The sequence below is a fragment of the Choloepus didactylus genome, chromosome 22, assembly GCF_015220235.1.
Source record: "Choloepus didactylus isolate mChoDid1 chromosome 22, mChoDid1.pri, whole genome shotgun sequence".
In the NCBI taxonomy this organism is placed as follows: Eukaryota; Metazoa; Chordata; class Mammalia; order Pilosa; family Megalonychidae; genus Choloepus; species Choloepus didactylus.
In genome coordinates this window covers 34,912,634-34,929,315 of record NC_051328.1, presented here as the reverse complement: position 1 = coordinate 34,929,315, position 16,682 = coordinate 34,912,634, and the positions used below count along the sequence as shown (strand labels likewise).

General features: G+C 41.5%; 1 protein-coding gene across 11 annotated transcripts in view; it reads left to right on the top strand.

The window, feature by feature from the left end:
* Positions 1-16,682, top strand: part of MAF (MAF bZIP transcription factor) — a 337,846-nt gene that overhangs the window by 2,440 nt on the left and 318,724 nt on the right. For 3 of the 11 annotated variants that reach the window (XM_037816382.1, XM_037816383.1, XM_037816384.1), the window contains exon 2: positions 11,899-11,959. In XM_037816382.1, coding sequence (XP_037672310.1) covers positions 11,899-11,932 — 34 coding nt within the window. In that variant the 3' untranslated portion in view covers positions 11,933-11,959. Of the gene's footprint in view, positions 1-247; positions 2,457-3,947; positions 4,643-11,898; positions 12,067-12,557; positions 15,395-16,682 lie in introns of those variants that run through there. The other 8 variants (XR_005213890.1, XR_005213888.1, XR_005213889.1 and 5 more) reach the window with 7 other exon arrangements.

The following is a 16,682-nucleotide window of genomic DNA, read 5'->3' as shown; positions in this document are numbered from 1 at the left end:
CACCCCTGCCCCGAGTTTGCGGGGTGGTGGCTGTAGTGAGTTGGGGAGGCTGTGGATGTCTGGCTCATGGATTGCCAATCTGAAATTCTCCATAACTTGCTAGCTTGTTGTTTTTGTTCTTTTTTTTTGCAATCCACCCCCCTCCCCAGTTTTACACAATGTTCAAAGATCTCAGCAGAGCTCTTAGTGTGAAACATTGCCCACCTTGAAGCCTGCATCATTCACTTATTTTTTTTTTCTTTTTCAGTTCATGAGCTGGTGTTCATTTTCTGTGTGTGTGTGTATTTTATTTTGTTTGGATTTTTTTTTTTTAACTTTACTTTTTTGGAGCTTGCTGTGTTGGCCCTTTTCCCCAACCACCACCCTCACCCCCTCCCCACCCATCTACTAGATAAAAGAAAGAAAAAAAAAAGCAAAGTTTTTTTTTCTCCTCCTGAGTTCTTCTTGTGAGATTGAGCTTGCAAAGGAAAAAAAAAAATGTGAAATGTTATAGACTCGCAGCGTGCTGAGTTCCATCGGGTTTTTAGCATTGTTATGCTAAAATAGAGAAAAAAAATCCTCATGAATCTGCCACAATCAAGCCTGCATCAGCCTTCTGGGTGTGACTTGTGAGTTTTGGCCTTAGATGCCAAATCAGAGTTTAGTCTGACATTAAAAAAACAAAAAACAAACAAAAAAAAACACAACTCATTCTCATCTCATGCATTATTATGCTTGCTACTTTGTCTTAGCAACAATGAACTATAACTGTTTCAAAGACTTTATGGAAAAGAGACATTATATTAATAAAAAAAAAAAAGCCTGCATGCTGGACATGTACGGTATAATTATTTTTTTTTCTTTCTTTTTTTTTCCTTTTGGCTTGGAAATGGACGTTCGAGGACTTATGGCATGGCATTCATACTTTTGTTTTATTGCCTCATGACTTTTTTGAGTTCAGAACAAAAAAGTGCAACCCTAGAGCCTTCTTCCCATGAAAGTTTGCATCTGCTCCAAAACTGCTTTGAGTTACTCAGAACTTCAGCCTCCCATTGTAAATGCACTGAAGTCATTCCCTGTCAAAAATGCCTGAATGGGTTAAAATTTTAACACGGCAAAAAATTGAAGAACAATTAATGTTTTCTTTTTAATAAGAATGACACCCCACTTGGGGGACTAAAATCGTGCTGTTGCCTAAAGCAGTCTAAAATTTATTTTTTAAGAAAAGAAATCTGCCCCTTTAGTTTTGGTTTGTTTTATTTTTATTATTTTTATTTTTGGCTTTGGTCATTGTCCAATGTGGAATGCTATGGGTTTCTAGTATATAATTTAATTCTAGTTTTTATAATCTGTTAGCCCAGTTAAAATGTATGCTACAGATAAAGGAATGTTATAGATAAATTTGAAAGAGTTAGGTCTGTTTAGCTGTAGATTTTTTAAAAGATTGATGCACTAAATTGTTTACTGTTGTGATGTTAAGGGGGGTAGAGTTTGCAAGGGGACTGTTTAAAAAAGTAGCTTATACAGCATGTGCTTGCAACTTAAATATAAGTTGGGTATGTGTAGTCTTTGCTATACCACTGACTGTATTGAAAACCAAAGTATTAAAAGGGGAAACACCCCTGTTTATATCTGTAGGGGTATTTTACATTCAAAATGTATGGTTTCTTTTTTCAAAATTAAAATATTTGGGATTGAATTGCACTAAGATATAACCTGCAAGCATATAATACAAAAAAATTGCAAAACTGTTTAGAACGCTAATAAAATTTATGCAGTTATAAAAATGGCATTACTGCACAGTTTTAAGATGATGCAGATTTTTTTACAGTTGTATTGTGGTGCAGAACTGGATTTTCTGTAACTTTAAAAAAAATCCACAGTTTTAAAGGCAATAATCAGTAAATGTTATTTTCAGGGACTGACATCCTGTCTTTAAAAAAAAAAAATGAAAAGTAAATCTTACCACAATAAATATAAAAAAATCTTGTCAGTTACTTTTCTTTTACATATTTTGCTGTGCAAAATTGTTTTATATCTTAAGTTACTAACTAACCACGCGTGATGTTCCTATGTGCTTTTCTCTCATTTTTCAATTCTGGTTATATCAAGAGAAAGAATAATCTACAATAATAAACTGCATTTTTTTGATTCTGTACTCAGTTTCTTAGTGTACAGTTTAACTGGGTCCAACAACCTCATTAGAAGTGTAAAATGCATCCTTTCTCCAGTGGTAGTGGAAGACTAAGGAGGCAGTAATTCAGGATGACGTGTAGGCTGTTTTATGGGACTGGCCCCTTTGAGTAATTAGCAATGTTTAATATAGATCTAAATTGTGACCTCTCTATTCCCCCACTCAGACCCAAAGTTTTCAGTTTTCAAATGAGTTAGGCTTTCATTGCCATCTGGTGAAAAAAAAAACAGGGGAGCTGGGCCTTCGGAACACTGCCCTGAGCTTCTGATCCAGGAACCTGCCCGTCCACAGAGAGATAAGCCAGGCAGATTTCTCTCATCAGAGGTGACTTGGGTGCCTCTGTGTTTAACGGTAAAGATAAACAATCTCGTCTTTTTGCTAAAACTGGTGATTTTTCCTTCGCCCCTTATAAACCGTTATTTTCTTGTTAGCAAGGCCTGACAAAATATAATGTAAACACTTTGGATGAATCAAAGTTTTGTTTTCTTTTGTTTGTTTTTTTCTTTGAAGGTCATTTATCTTAAATAGGAGAAGGAGAAACCCAGCCCTCACTCACCAAACTCCAAGTACATAACTGGTTTAAACTGTGTTATCAAGTCATATTTCACCGTGAACATTTCGTGGAGGGCTTCTCCACTTAGACCAGTTAGTAGTGATTTCAGATGGCTTTAGCCCCAGAAATATAAGCAGAAAATGATACCTTTGTGGAGTAAATGTTGTGTTTAGATTTACTGATATTTACCCCCAAACAGGCTGTGCATAGGGGCTCGCTTGAAGACCATTGGGAAATTTCATCTTGAGTTACCTTCACTAATAGGACTCGTAAGCACTGATCCATTTTTAAATGACACAAATTCATGCAACTAATGTTACAAATTCATACCGTTTGCACTCTTGGTCAACTTCCCCTAGAACACAAACAAAATGCTAGACAAAGCCAGCACTGTCTTCAATATCTGGCCAAACATGATGATTTTTGTTTTATTTTGTTTGTGGCTCTTAAAATGAAAAGATAACATTGCAACTCCAAACGAAGGCCTTATTTTGAAGAAAACAGGTTGTGCTGGCACTGCTGAGTTCTGGCCAGTTTATCATCTTGCCTTCCTTCCCTTTTTTCACAGATGACGAAGGCGGTGTATACCCTCTACATTTTGACCTTCCTTTACGTGCCAGTTTGGATAATGGCTCCTGAAAGCATACTTAGTTTTGCTTAACAAAATTCTTAATAATCAACCTAATTCCATGTGTTTAAAGTTAGCAAGTTAGCTGTTCTCTGTTTCAGAGCTTTTTTTTTCTAAGCTCTGATCACAAGTTGGAGACACAGAGTGTCATTTAGGACTCAGTTACTGCAATTATCTCATGAAGAATAGGACTTGTATTGGGAGAAAAATATAGTGTGGAATAAAGCAGTTTGATAGGTATATACAAGGCAGTTTAACAACATTAGAAATATCAGAAAGCAAAATAGAGATGTGCTGGCAAAAAAAAAAGGGGGGGGGGTTGGTGGCTGGCTTTAAGAGAAGGTTAAAATAACTCCTAGTGAAAGGCATTTTTAGAAATAATGATTGCTAAAAACTTTGACCTGTAGTGTGAGTGGTGAACAAATACATGCTTTTCTTTACAAAGAAATCCCAAATCCTGCACGGGTGACATTCATTACAAATAAGTCTCTAAACTAAAACAGAAATCATGTAAGAAAATCCTAGCTTTCCCTTTACACTGCATTTGAGTCTTTGTCTAAATAGTGTTAAAATTCCTTTCATTCCAATTACAGAGCTGAGCCCACTCGCAAGTTGGAGCCATCAGTGGGATACGCCACATTTTGGAAGCCCCAGCAACGTGTACTTACCAGTGTGTTCACAAAATGAAATTTATGTGAGAGCTGTACAGTAAAACAAAAAATCATTCTTATTATTTGCAGTTGCGGCGAACAGCCTACCCCTGAATTCTGTTTAGTCTCCTGTTTAAAGAAAAATTATTGTGTTAGAGAAGGCGGCGCTTAATGTATAACCTCCGTACAAGACATACGGAGGGTCTTATGTACAGACGCACAGAAAAGCGCTCTGTGCTTCCCACTTTACGACGTGTGCAACTGCAGAGGTGCCATGATTTTCAATCTGTAATATTAGTTTTAAAAATCCACTGCAACAAAAATAGACATATGAAGGAAAGTTTCCCAGAACGTAACAGCTAGCATTTTTAAAGCATATGTAGACATGCACATTCCAAGTAGCACTTTTTCATGCTTCATTGTTTCTCTGGCAGATAATTTTACCAAGAAGAAAAAATATTTGACTCCCCCTCCCCAAACAGATGTCACCGGCAGAAGCTTTTGCTGAGCCCAAACACCCTGGTTTCCTCGTAGGCCCCGATAGTGCTGTATTTATTAGTAATGTCAAACGTGTTCATTTATCAGGCATAGCTGTAAATGAAAACAATGCGCGGCAAAATATAAAGTTAAATACACACCCTCTGTGTGCTTTTTTTTTTTTTTCTTCTCCATTTTCTGCTCCCTGGCACTCACCAAACCACCTCCCTATAATTCCCCTGCTTCTTGCATGTTTCCTTTTTAAAAAACCCTGTAATAATTTTTTACAATGCATCTAACACAGTAATATATTGACATCAAATAGGCAGAGGATCTACTTCCTGTTCTCAGTGAGGAGATGATGTCTAGGTGTGAGATTTATCTGCTGCAGTGCCACGACCACGTGGGACCCCCATCAACACAGGCTGCCCCAATGGGAAATTATTATTTACTGAACGCACAATGCAAACGCGCCAATCTTCTCTCTCTCGTACCTTCACCCCAGTCGTTTTTATTTAGTAACATTCATTCTAGATTCTCATATTCTTAAACAGAACATTCCCTTGCCACAGCCACCAGCTTTACTGCTAAAAGCAGCGACCAGAGGGTAAATAATAGCCACCCCCACAAGGTGGCACAGGGTTGGCCAGCCCCAGCCCCAGCACTTCCTTGTCCAAATAACTGAAGTTGCTCCTGACACACAGTCAAAAGTTCCTGAGGACATTGGGAGGCTTCTGGTGTCACTGCCGTTTTCATTTAGAACAACTTACTTTTGTAGTCACACACCCATGGCTTATAAAAGTACTCTTCTAGGAGGCTAGGCCGATCAGTATAGGTAAACCTCTGCTTCCCACGCAAGTTTCTCTGTGTTGTGCCTGTCGGTAGTTGAAGACTGAGATAGGTTGGAAAACTAAGATGCATGAGTGGCAGCCTTCAGCCATCTGATTTCCGTGCCAGTAAAAATCACAACCGAGCAGGGCCTAACTCTCATAGAAGCATGCAAATAGGAGGGGACAGGAAGTCGGGCTTTCCAGCTTTGGATTGCTGATTTGTGAGCCTGCCCACTGCCATTCACTTTCACTCGATTCTTTTTAATAAAGTAGTTTTACCCCTTCCTTTGAAAAAGGAAAAAAGAACACTTCTTTTTTGGGGGCAGCTTTCTGTGCAGTGATAGGCCATGTGCTTCACCACTTCTGATTATTCCTCGAGATCCTGAATGAATAGTTTGGGGTCTGAGTTCTCCTTCTTGTTTTGAGGAAAATAAGAGAAACTCAAAGTCTGTCTTCACACTTAGCCCATCCTAAGACTAAAATAAGATGTGCCAGGTCCAGGGCAGGGCACACAGTTGCCCCAAAAGCAGTGGCCTGGGTCCAGCCACCCAAATCAGGATTTGTTGGTTCGTTTGTGCATTTGTTTAAAAGCAGAGCTCCATCTTCCCCTACCACTGCCGTTCTCACTTTTGATACAAATCTTCAAAATCCAGACATCAAACAGCCCCCCAAAAGGGGAATTCTCTCCAGGGCTGCCCCACCCCAGCACTTAAACAAACCCAGCTCTGTGTCTAGCCTTTTTCTCTTGCTGGGGCGGTGGACAGGGTGAGAGCATTTCAGCCTGCCGGGCTGCCTCGTGATTGTTGGGGCATAAAGAGGTACAGTCCTACAACAATGGGGGGCATCTTTACCCTTTAGAGAGGAACAAAACAGAAAACAAAACATGTTGAGTTGCTCTGCACGAAGGCGGGCCGGAGCCCGTTCTCCTGGGCTCCTGCAGCATCTGTAGGAGGTGAGACAGGAGGAAAGCAAGAGCGGGCGCTGAGGAGGGTTTCAAAGGCAAGGTGGGGGGGCCAGTCCCAGAGAGAACCCCAAGTGCCAGCCTGGAGTTCACCTGCTCACTGCCACAGTCACAGAGGATGTACACGGATGCCAGATGCGAGCAAGGGCTCACGGCTGGCGTCTTGTTTAAAATATGCTCACGAGGGTTTTCTTTTGGAAAACAATTTTAGGGGAGAAGCCCAAATTTAGAGTCCTGAGGAAATTGTTAATGGCTTAATTTTGGGCATTTATAAATATATCAAACTGTGGTTTTATGGTGACGTTTTGGGCCAGACATATTATGCCAATATTTCTATGGCTACCAAAGTAGGTTTTATAGCATTGCAACAGTTTTTTTTTTTAATTGTCTAAATTTGAAAGGCCTTTGTGTGTTTTCCATAAGTTTGCTTAATATAACAAGGCTGAGATAGAAAAGGCACACCGAGAGTACACAGAAATCAGAGTTTTGTAGGAATTTGTATCTGAGTTGGACAGTTTTAAGAATATAACTCTTAAAACCAGAAACTCACAAAACACATTGTCCACGGTGATGCTATGATCGGAATTCACATTTCCTTACCCAAATCACAAAGAATCATCTACCTTTTCTCTCATCCAACAGAATTCATTTATTTTTCCTGCCTTTTTGTTAAATAACAATTTTCCCCTATAATTAGGACTCTGGATTGCAAAATCACATTCCTCCCTTCCCCACAGATTCATCTTGGATCTTTAGTTATGATTAGAAAGGAACATTAATTCAAGAAGGGAGGATGAGGGAGGGGTGTCTTCGGGGGGTTGGGGAAAGGAGGGAGAAGAGAGGAGTTGTGAGCTGGTTCTCATGTATCCATCCCCAGCCCCCAGCCCTGGCCTGGGCCTGAGTGCCTTAGCAGGGGTTTTAGGTTCTGAGTTTCTCTATTCTAATTATTCTGATCACCAACCTTGCTTCTTTCTAAGCTAAGATTCAAAGAACAGTTTTTCCCGTGGTTGGTTCCTCCTGGATAAAGAGCAGGGGGGCCCCAAAAACCTTACAGTGCTGGGCTGAGAGGACTGAAAACCTGCTATTCCAAGACAATCCCTGGTGAGAATGACTAAGAAGGGAACCTTAGCAGGAAAAAATCGGGTTGGGGGAATGTAGATTCCCTTTTTGCAAGCAAAATTTCCCCTGGTTCTGTGTGACCTCATCTCCTTCCAGAGCCCTGTAGAAGTGGGTTTCTGGCTTTCTGGCTCCTTTGGGGGATTTGCTGGAAGAAAAGCAGGACTGAGGATTCCCGGAGAACAGGCCTTCCCAAACTCCATTCCAGCAGAGTGGAGAATAGCGGACTGGGGAAAGCATTAGTAGCAGAGGCCAACCTTGGTTGATGACCCCAATCACGGTGCTCAACTCCAGGTGGCTCCTGGGGCCCCCACTTCCCACCAGGAAGGTTCTGGTGGCAGGGCGATTGACACGCTACTGTCTGACCCTTACCTCCCAGGGATTCCTGTCAACTATAGTGAGGTGTTTAGGGCCTGGGCTTCATCCCTGCACACCTGACTCCTCTCCCATCCCTGTGTCCTGCCCATAATTCTCAGCACCCCCTCTTCCCATGCCTGGCCACTCAGGGCCACCAGAGAGGCTCAGAGGTCACTGTCCTTCTCCCAGAAGGTAGTCTGTCCCTGAAGCTGAGGCCTTGGACCCAAGAAGTCACTTTGCCCCACTTTAAGTGCCCTCCCGCACAAATGGGAGAGTGGGGGGCAGGTGTTGGGGGTCTGTGCTGGCAGAAGAGCTGGGAGACGGATTAGAATGTTTCACCCTGGTTGGAGCTGCCAGTGGCAAGGGTCTGGAAGCCTGGAATGAGGAGAGAAAGGCAGGGAGGATGCTGAGATGGCCCGTGTCCTAGTTTCCGTGCATACATCATGCCCCCAACTACGTGCCTGCAAATCTCCACCACCACCACCAAACCCCACCCCCAGCCCTATAGACACCTGATCCGCAGGATCCAGCCGCCCCCAGGTATCAGTGCCCTCGGCAGGACCACTGAGGTCCAGTGAGGCCCAGGTGCGCTCCCCACCCTTGGGGGTCCCCCAGGCGGTCCTCCGACGGACAGCAGGGCCAAAGGGGGCAAGCCAGGTGTCTGCCAAGGCCACAGGAAGTCCCTGCACGCTCAACCCCCAGCCCTAGCCCCACGGTTGAGCCCAAAGAGGCAGCTCCAGGAGGCCTGAAACGCGGCTCCCTGCAGAATGCTCCAAACTGCTGCTGGACGCGTGGGGACGCTAACGAGACCACCCCCAGTGCACCCCAGGGTCCTGCACCCACCAGACCCCACGCCCCTAAGGCACGCTCAGTTCTCGAATGGAATTTGGTTTGTTTTCCAAGAGGACTTTCGCTGGCCAGAGTGGAGCTCCTGGGGATATCAAATCTACCAGCGCTGAGCCCCTGGCTGGACGCTTAGAGCCAGCGAGCGGGATTGAGCCCTAGAGGGCTTTGCCCTTCACCCTGGGCCCCCACCGCACGGCGCGCGGCCTGAGAGCCTTTTGTAAATAAGGCTCCAGGTCATTTGATTTTTATTCTATTAATTTTCCGGCCCATTTTCCAGATCCATTTTTTTTTTTTTCCACCCTGCTTTGGGTAGAAATAGGGCAAGGAGGAAAAAGAGGGAGAGACCGGGGAAAGCCAGATAGCGTGCTTAAAATCTTTATGGAAAGCTTGAAACTGTTTGGATTTTCATGGTATAGTTTGATGCTCACCATAAAACAAAGCCAGTCCATCAAACTTTATTAGGATTTCCCTAAGAGCACCAGGATGAGGGGCTGGCTTGCAAGTCCCAGGATTTAACACAGTTCCAGACAAATTCCAGGCACTCAAGAACTATTTTAAGAGGACAAATTTAAAATGACTAATTAGTTGAAGGCGCTTTTCTTTTAGGGACCCCCAGATTTGAGGTTACTGTTTAAGGAGAGGTCAGTTGATACCTTCTTAAATAAATCTCCTGCTTCTTCCTCTTTGGGAAGGAGTCACTAATGTGAAGATAGATATGTTGAAACCAAAACAATGATCTCAGCTTCTAAGACACTTTTACCCTGTCATATTAAAAAAAATATCCTTTTTGATAGAAGGGGGGGAAACCCTGTAGTGATCATTCTAAGATTAAATCTGTTAAAAGATGACATTTGTGTGTTTCTATTCTCAGGCAATGAATTCAACATATTCTTTCATCTTTTTTTTTTTTTTGGTGGAACCCTTTAAAGTAACAGATCGTAGAGGGGAAAAGCTATTAAAAGATAACTCTGCAGTTTCTACTTTATAAAATAAAAATGATTACAGGTGCCAAGGTAATCATTCTACTCTGTACTTCAGAAGGCATGAGCAGAACCTTGGCTCAAACATCTGTCTTAGAATAATCTCACCATATGAAAGACAGGTAAACTCTATTGATCAGCGGGTTTGCAGTTTACCCTGTCCATGTTACTTCTCTGCCCTGTGTAGGCAGTGAGCACTTTTTAAATCTTCTTTGGAATATCAATGCTTGGAATACCCCAAACTGTCTTAAAAATACTGTTTAAGCGCTAAGTAAACAGAGCCAAGCGCTAGAGGCCCTGTGTTGTCAGATGTCTGGCTTGGCACCTCCACCGTGGTCCAGCTCAGAAACCCCTTCTCCTGCTCCCATGCGGGACCCCCTTGGCTCAACCACTAGTCTGGGTGAAGATGATGCAAACTGAGCAACAGCTATGCTTTCAGACTCCAGGGTAAGCAAACAGGATCTTTCTACCCCCTTTTTGAAAGGAAATGCGTTTGGAACAGGAAAGGGTTCACCAGGTGGCCAGAGGGTAGAGGTCACCTTGAGGAAAATGACACCAATGATCTAAAAAGGACATCTACTTTATGAGACCTCAGGCAAAATGCCAAATATCACATTTAATGAGGCCTGATTCTTTTTCTCCAAAAATAATGGAGCCTATCAATGAGATGGTCAGGAAGGCAGAGGAGGCATTTTGCAAAGCCTATGCCCAATTATTGCTTTGTAATATTTTTCTAAAATTGAAAAACGCCTCACAAGTATATGAGCTCATGAAATATCCCTTGCAGAAGCTTGACGTATGTTGTAGCATCCCAAAGGAATTACTAAAATATTCTCTCCCCTACCTTTTAAGCTCTTAAACTCTATTCACTTAAGTTTGTAGAAGAATCTGTTGTTTCTAAAGGTTAAAAAAAGTAATCTTATTTGAGCTTTTTTTTTTTTTTAAAGATTAAGCATCTGAACTTCAAATTGAGAGAATTGATATCCTGGTACACTTCCAGGTTTATCATTTCAATGTGTTTCTTGCTTCTTTTGTGGCACAGAAATGATATATTTGGCAAGCGATTGACATACATTAAGATATGAAGAAGAGTAGTTTGTACCTTAAGGTTTTAAAAACAAGTTATGCTACGTGAATGAAAGTGCACAATATATCTAGGTACTTCTGACGTACAAGGGTACACATTTATTCATCTGAGTGTTTTGAGCATAACAGATAAAGGGCATTTGAAATAAAGGGTAACACTGAATAAAAATTTAAATAAAGAAAGATTCTATGATCAATTACAGCAGGTTACAGATTTCAGCAGGTGCATGAGTTTGATCTGTTTATTCACACCCATTGTAAGATAATCCAAGTAAAAATGTGGAGGATTAAAGAAAAATAACTAGACGTCCATGTTGGGAAAACATTAGATTGACTCACTAGTTTATCACAGTTATTGTACAAGAATTTTCTGTAACCATGTTGAATTGTTTAAATTAGGTTTTAAATATATTTTGACAGTCTGAACTTGTATAGTGTGACTAACTACAGGGAGAAATGACAGGTCTGCTTTTGTTATTAAACTGCTGTCTGGAAAATATTGGACTCTGAACAGTAAATGATAATTATTTTGCCACTTATATTAGTACAGCTAATAGTAATAAGGGATTTTTGAACCATAGAAAGCTAACTACTTTGAATTACTGTGCTTTGTTATTCACTGTGAAGCAGAAATAGTTTTTTTTTTTTTTTCCTAAGCAACCTCATTTTCATATCACCATCCTAAGCACTCCCTGCCTCTAATTTAAACTGAGAGGAAGTTAATAAATAAAGGGGTGGTAACTAAATGGTTCTATTTGTTAAGAGAACATTTGCAATTAAGGTCAGCAGTGCCAGCAGAGCAGACCAGGGGAGCCGAGGAGGGGGGAGGTAGAAGAGAAGGTGCTCAGTAAGCTGCGAAGGAGAGCCGGACCGGCTGGGTTCTCTGTGGGGTGAGTGGTCTGCAAACACTTGGGAGACGCCAATCAGCGATGGCTCTGTTCCTCTCCTCCCAGGAACCAACATCACTTGGTTCCCTTTAAACCCAGGAAAGCTTCCGAGCTGATCCAGGGGTTTGTCACCCCCTCAGCCTCCCCGGTGGAGGAGCTGTAGTTGAGAGGGGCAATCTTGCATTCCACACCATTGACGCCCCGAAGCAAAAGCAAGTGGAACTAAAGAACCCTTCTTTTGCTCGAATTCTGCCCTTTTCATAGATCGTTAGACTGCCTTTAACATACTGCCCTAGATACCCTCTTCGTGTTATTAATTACTCTTTGTTTATTTTAATATATTTACTAAATCAGGTACCCAAGAGAATCCTCTGCCTCAGTGATGTGAAAAATCCTGTTACCTGAAGTCAAAGAGGTACATCTTGATTTTTGATCTGCATGTGCTTGTTTTAGTGAATTTTCCATGCAAGGGGGGAAGCAAGCAAGCAAGCAAGCGCCTCAGGAATGCTGCTAATTTTTGAGGTACGAAAAGCTCCTGGTTTAGTAGTTTTACTATTTGGGTTTCACATATAACATAAATGTGATGCTAGGTGCTGAAGAGGAGGGATGCAAGCACCGTAGGTGAGAAACAGCATATGCATTTCTTCCCTTTCGTGGGTGTAGTGTACAGAGTAACTCGTCTAGTTTGAACAGATCTCACATCTTCAGCCTTAGTTGACGTGAGTGTTGGCACTTAGAGAGCTGGTCCTGCTTGAATGTCAGACACCGAAAGAATCGGTGAAACGAGCTTTACGGTCTCTCATAATTCACTCCGCAGTCACATTTGGAACATTTAGTGTCCTTTCAAAGCACAGTATGCCCCCCACGTTCCCCCAAATGGGACTCCAGAGCCACTCCTCGCTGCAATTATAGGCAGGAGGGTGGGGAAGGAGGCAGCTGGGAGGCAGAAATCGGATTTTCATCCATTAACAAAAAAATGAAATTAAGCTATTTAAATGGGTTTTCAATTACAGGTATCCCAGTGTGAATTTAATTATGAATCCTCTTCGTTTGGAGAGCTGGGCCAACAGTCTTACACCCATAATTATTTAGTGGCGTAATTTCATGTATTCTTGTTACCTCTTTATTGGCTAATGGAACTAAGTTTGATTTTTGTTTATTAAAATTTTTTGCTTGCTGAGAAATTTGCATGAAATACACTTATTGGTTTCGAAAGAAACTGAGGGGGGCAAAAGTCACACTGTCAAATTGCTACTCTTTGCACAGAAGGCACTCTAAGAATCCAGTGAATTGAGAGTATTGGGAAACACAGCTCCACTTTTTTTCCGCTCTTCAAATATGGTATCTGATTACTTGCTTCTACAAGCTGCCATGATGAGGGTCTTTCTTTGGATAACTGGATTGTGAATATTTAATATGATTTCTTTCCTAGCCTTAACATTTTCTTTAATGATTCCCATACATCGATGTTAACTCAATGTATGCTTTTAGGGTTAACTTGTGTGTGTCAGTGCATGCGGCTCCAATACTTTATTTCTTCCTTTTCCCTGTCTTGATATATGCTGTTTGAAAACTGCCTATTAAAAATGATGATGTAAGCTTGCTGGCAGATTCTGTTATGTTGAAACCCATCCATTTTGGGGCAGAGACTTAACGAACTTTGGAGGCAAGGTTCACTCCTATCCTGACCCCACTGGTAGTATTTCATAGAAGGTTACTGGTGGGAGAGAAATCAAATTTCAGTTGTGAACGTGATTGACGGGTAAGAGCAAGAAGAGAAAGGCAGGTGGTCAGATGGGGAATTTGGGGAAGAAGAGGACAATTCCTTGAAGTTTCTCTGTGATATTAGATATTATAAACTGATATGAGAAACATTCAATACTTGATACTCTTGGGAGATTTGCTTAGTTTATTTTCAGAAAGTCTCTTTGGTTAAGGGATTTTAGTAGTAGAAGCCAAAAATGGCAAACTGCTAGCTTTCTGCTCTCTTGCTAATTTCAACTATGTATAACTTTGTGGCTTATTTCTGGCAATTTAATTTTCTAGACTACAGCATGAAAATTAATTCAGAAGCCATTTAGCAAGCCATTTAATTTCTTTTTGTTTCTTCTCAGAAATACAGTCTAGATTGTATTGTGGTTCTTGGGAATATTACAAAATATTCATACCAAGTGGTTTTCTAAAGGGATTAAAATTCTCCATTTCTTTAGCATGCTTTGACCCTGACTAACATCTTCCATTAGAGCACATTGCAGCTTAATGTACACAAAGCAACCAAAATGCATGGTTTACCAAGGCCGTGTATTTTCAAGAAAGGGCTTCTAACATGAAGGTTCACGTAAACGACAGCCTCACACTCACTGCTTGTGCAGCTTTCTCCTGATCTGGCTATTTGATGTAAACTTTTCTATAATGCCATCACCGCATGAAGATGTGACATCAGCACCACTTCCGTGACAACCATTAATGATGTCTCTTCACTCTAATGCTAACGATGGTTGTTGAATGAGTCCCGGAAGCTGTCTGACGGTTTGAACTGTTGGAAAGGAGGTAACAGGATGACTCACGATTGGCCCCAAAGATGAACGTAGGCCTTCAAAACACGTTCTTTCATCTCATGGGCTGAAACGCTGATCTGGAACGTGATGATGGACCTTAGCCTGCTCATGTCTGTGCTCTGCCCATTTCAGATGTTCCTGACGTTGGCTAAGACACATCGGGATGCAACCAACCTTACAGAGCTGCCTCCGGGCAGGCCAGGTGGGATAGAGACATGGGGGAGAACCCATAGGTGGCTTTCCTGTCACCTCCGAGAGAAGCTGATGGAACATGTATAAACATCATTTCCTGGGTTCTAAATACCCATCGATTTTTTTTTTCTAGTCTTACAATGACCTGAGTGGACAAACTTTATGTTGACTGTACTGATGATAGAAATTCAAAAAAGTTGTCAAATGCAAGGGAGGCTTTATTATTTTCTGAACTGAGTTAAAAACAACAATGAAAACTATGCGGTGAAAGTACTCAGAAACAGTGTTTCTGTTTTGCGTAGCTCTTTCCTTCCCTGTTGTCCATGATCATCCAGAAAAAAGATGTAAACATGATTTCCTAATGTCAGTGTCAATGTGGGTGCTTAAGCACAGAGTGTGTAGCTGTTCAGTTCAAGTATAAAATCAAAGATGTCATAACCGTGTTTCCCTTGCAGAGTCCATCAAATGCTTTAACAGAAATGGTGAATCAGGTGCTCCCTTGCAAAGGCCATGTGAGAACAGACTGTAAGTCCTGGTTTCTTGGCTCCAGTGTTTGAGAAGGACACATTAGAACAGTGGCTGGTCGTGCCTGTGTCTTCACTGCAGCACCTCAGGGCTTCTAAAAACTCGTGTTTTTGTTTTTTTTTTTTTTTAGAATAAGTTCCCTGTCCTCCAAGACAGCAAGGAGCATAGTTCAGTCTTGCACATAGATTGCAGCAAGGAGCAATCCATTGGAAGTTTTAAGCAAATAACATCACTGTATCCATTGGCACTGAGAAAATAAAGGGGAAAATTATGTTTAAAGTATTTTATTATTTAGACCCAGCCCACCTAATTTGTTTTTGTTGGTTGTTGTTTGTTTATTTAGATTTAGCTCCCTGTCTAACCACCCACCATGCTCTCCTTCCATATGTGGTTGGCGAGTGTTTTTCTTTCTGTACACGGTGGCCTACTCCTGAGCTGGTTTAATCAATTAATTATAGCAAAGCTTTTGCAGGGTAACCAGCCTAATGATGCCATATGAACTCATATTATTTTCAGTCAAGTTTCTGGGATGCTATTGAAGGGGCCAGTTTAAAGAAAGAAACATCAAGCATTTAGAAAAAAAGAAAGGAGGAATTTCTGCAAACGTGCAGTACTCATTACTTACAACGATGCTTCTGTGAAGAACTTTCATTATCAAAGCACGCATTCGGTCATCTGCCAAAAACTCAAATTTACTGCTGCTTTCACAGATGCCAATGTTTAAACTCACTTCACCTGCCGTTTGCTGAGTCTTTTATTTCCTCAATCCAGAAATTACTGTAAAGTTGCTATTTTGTGTCTGCATTTTTTTTGTTTTTCCTGGCACCTAATGAAATTATCAGCAATAAATGAGCTAAGCAGCTGGGTTTTTTCTTTTCTTTCTTATCTTTTTTTGGGGGTGGGGTGGGGAGATTCTCCTTGGCAATATTTGGGAAATGGCTGGGACAAGGGTGAGCCAGTGAGGAAATCCAGTATGCCATTCTCTCCAGCATCTACAGGAATTATAATAAAGCTACTAGTAGGAATATAATTTCAGATGGGAACTAGTGCCAAACTCAGGGACAGGGAGTGGTTCCAGGTGTTGAATGGGAAAAATCAAAACGTATGTGGGAATTACAGGTATGGTCACCGGACACAACAGGGCTGAATAGTGAGTGATCTCAGGTGAGGCTCCTGGGAGATATTAACATCTAATTAACAATCCAAGGGGTGCAATCTACAACTTAATCGCCCATGAGGTGAGAATAACCCTCAGTGAAGTCAGTAAAAAAACAGAAAGGGAGAACAGGTTTAGTTTTCCTCTTTTCCCTCAGCGAGCATCATCTAATACTGTGGCCATTGACATGCAGTGAGGGATGATTTCATTTTAGTCATTTTAGTCTATTGAAAAGCACAGTAAGTTCATTTGCTAGCAGGTAGGCAGTGGAGGTGAGAATTGAATTGATCCGAAATGCTCTGAGAAGTTGACCTGAAGGTCGCTTCTTCTTGAAATTGGGGTCTATAGACAAAGTTTCTTTTCTTCCTCTCTGGCTCCTGTCTGCAGCTAGCAGCTCAGTGGAGTTGGGGTTCTGTAATTATTTAAAGGGATTTGAAAGCCAGGGTTCACTCCTCCCCTCTGCACAAAGTTAATCAAAATAGAGACCTTTTGTTGCTGATGGTAGTTAATTAAAGGGTTTGAGTCTTTACTGCTGTGATGTGCCTCTGGCTTGTTTATATTTCAAAAGGAGGTTCATTCCTGATGTATAAGAAATGGGGGAAAATGCTAACACCAGGGTTTTTTTTACTGGGTGGAGAATTTTGAAAAGGAGAATAGATTTTTCTTTTACTCTCTTCCTCTTCCATCTTTTCCTCCTCTCTCTCTCT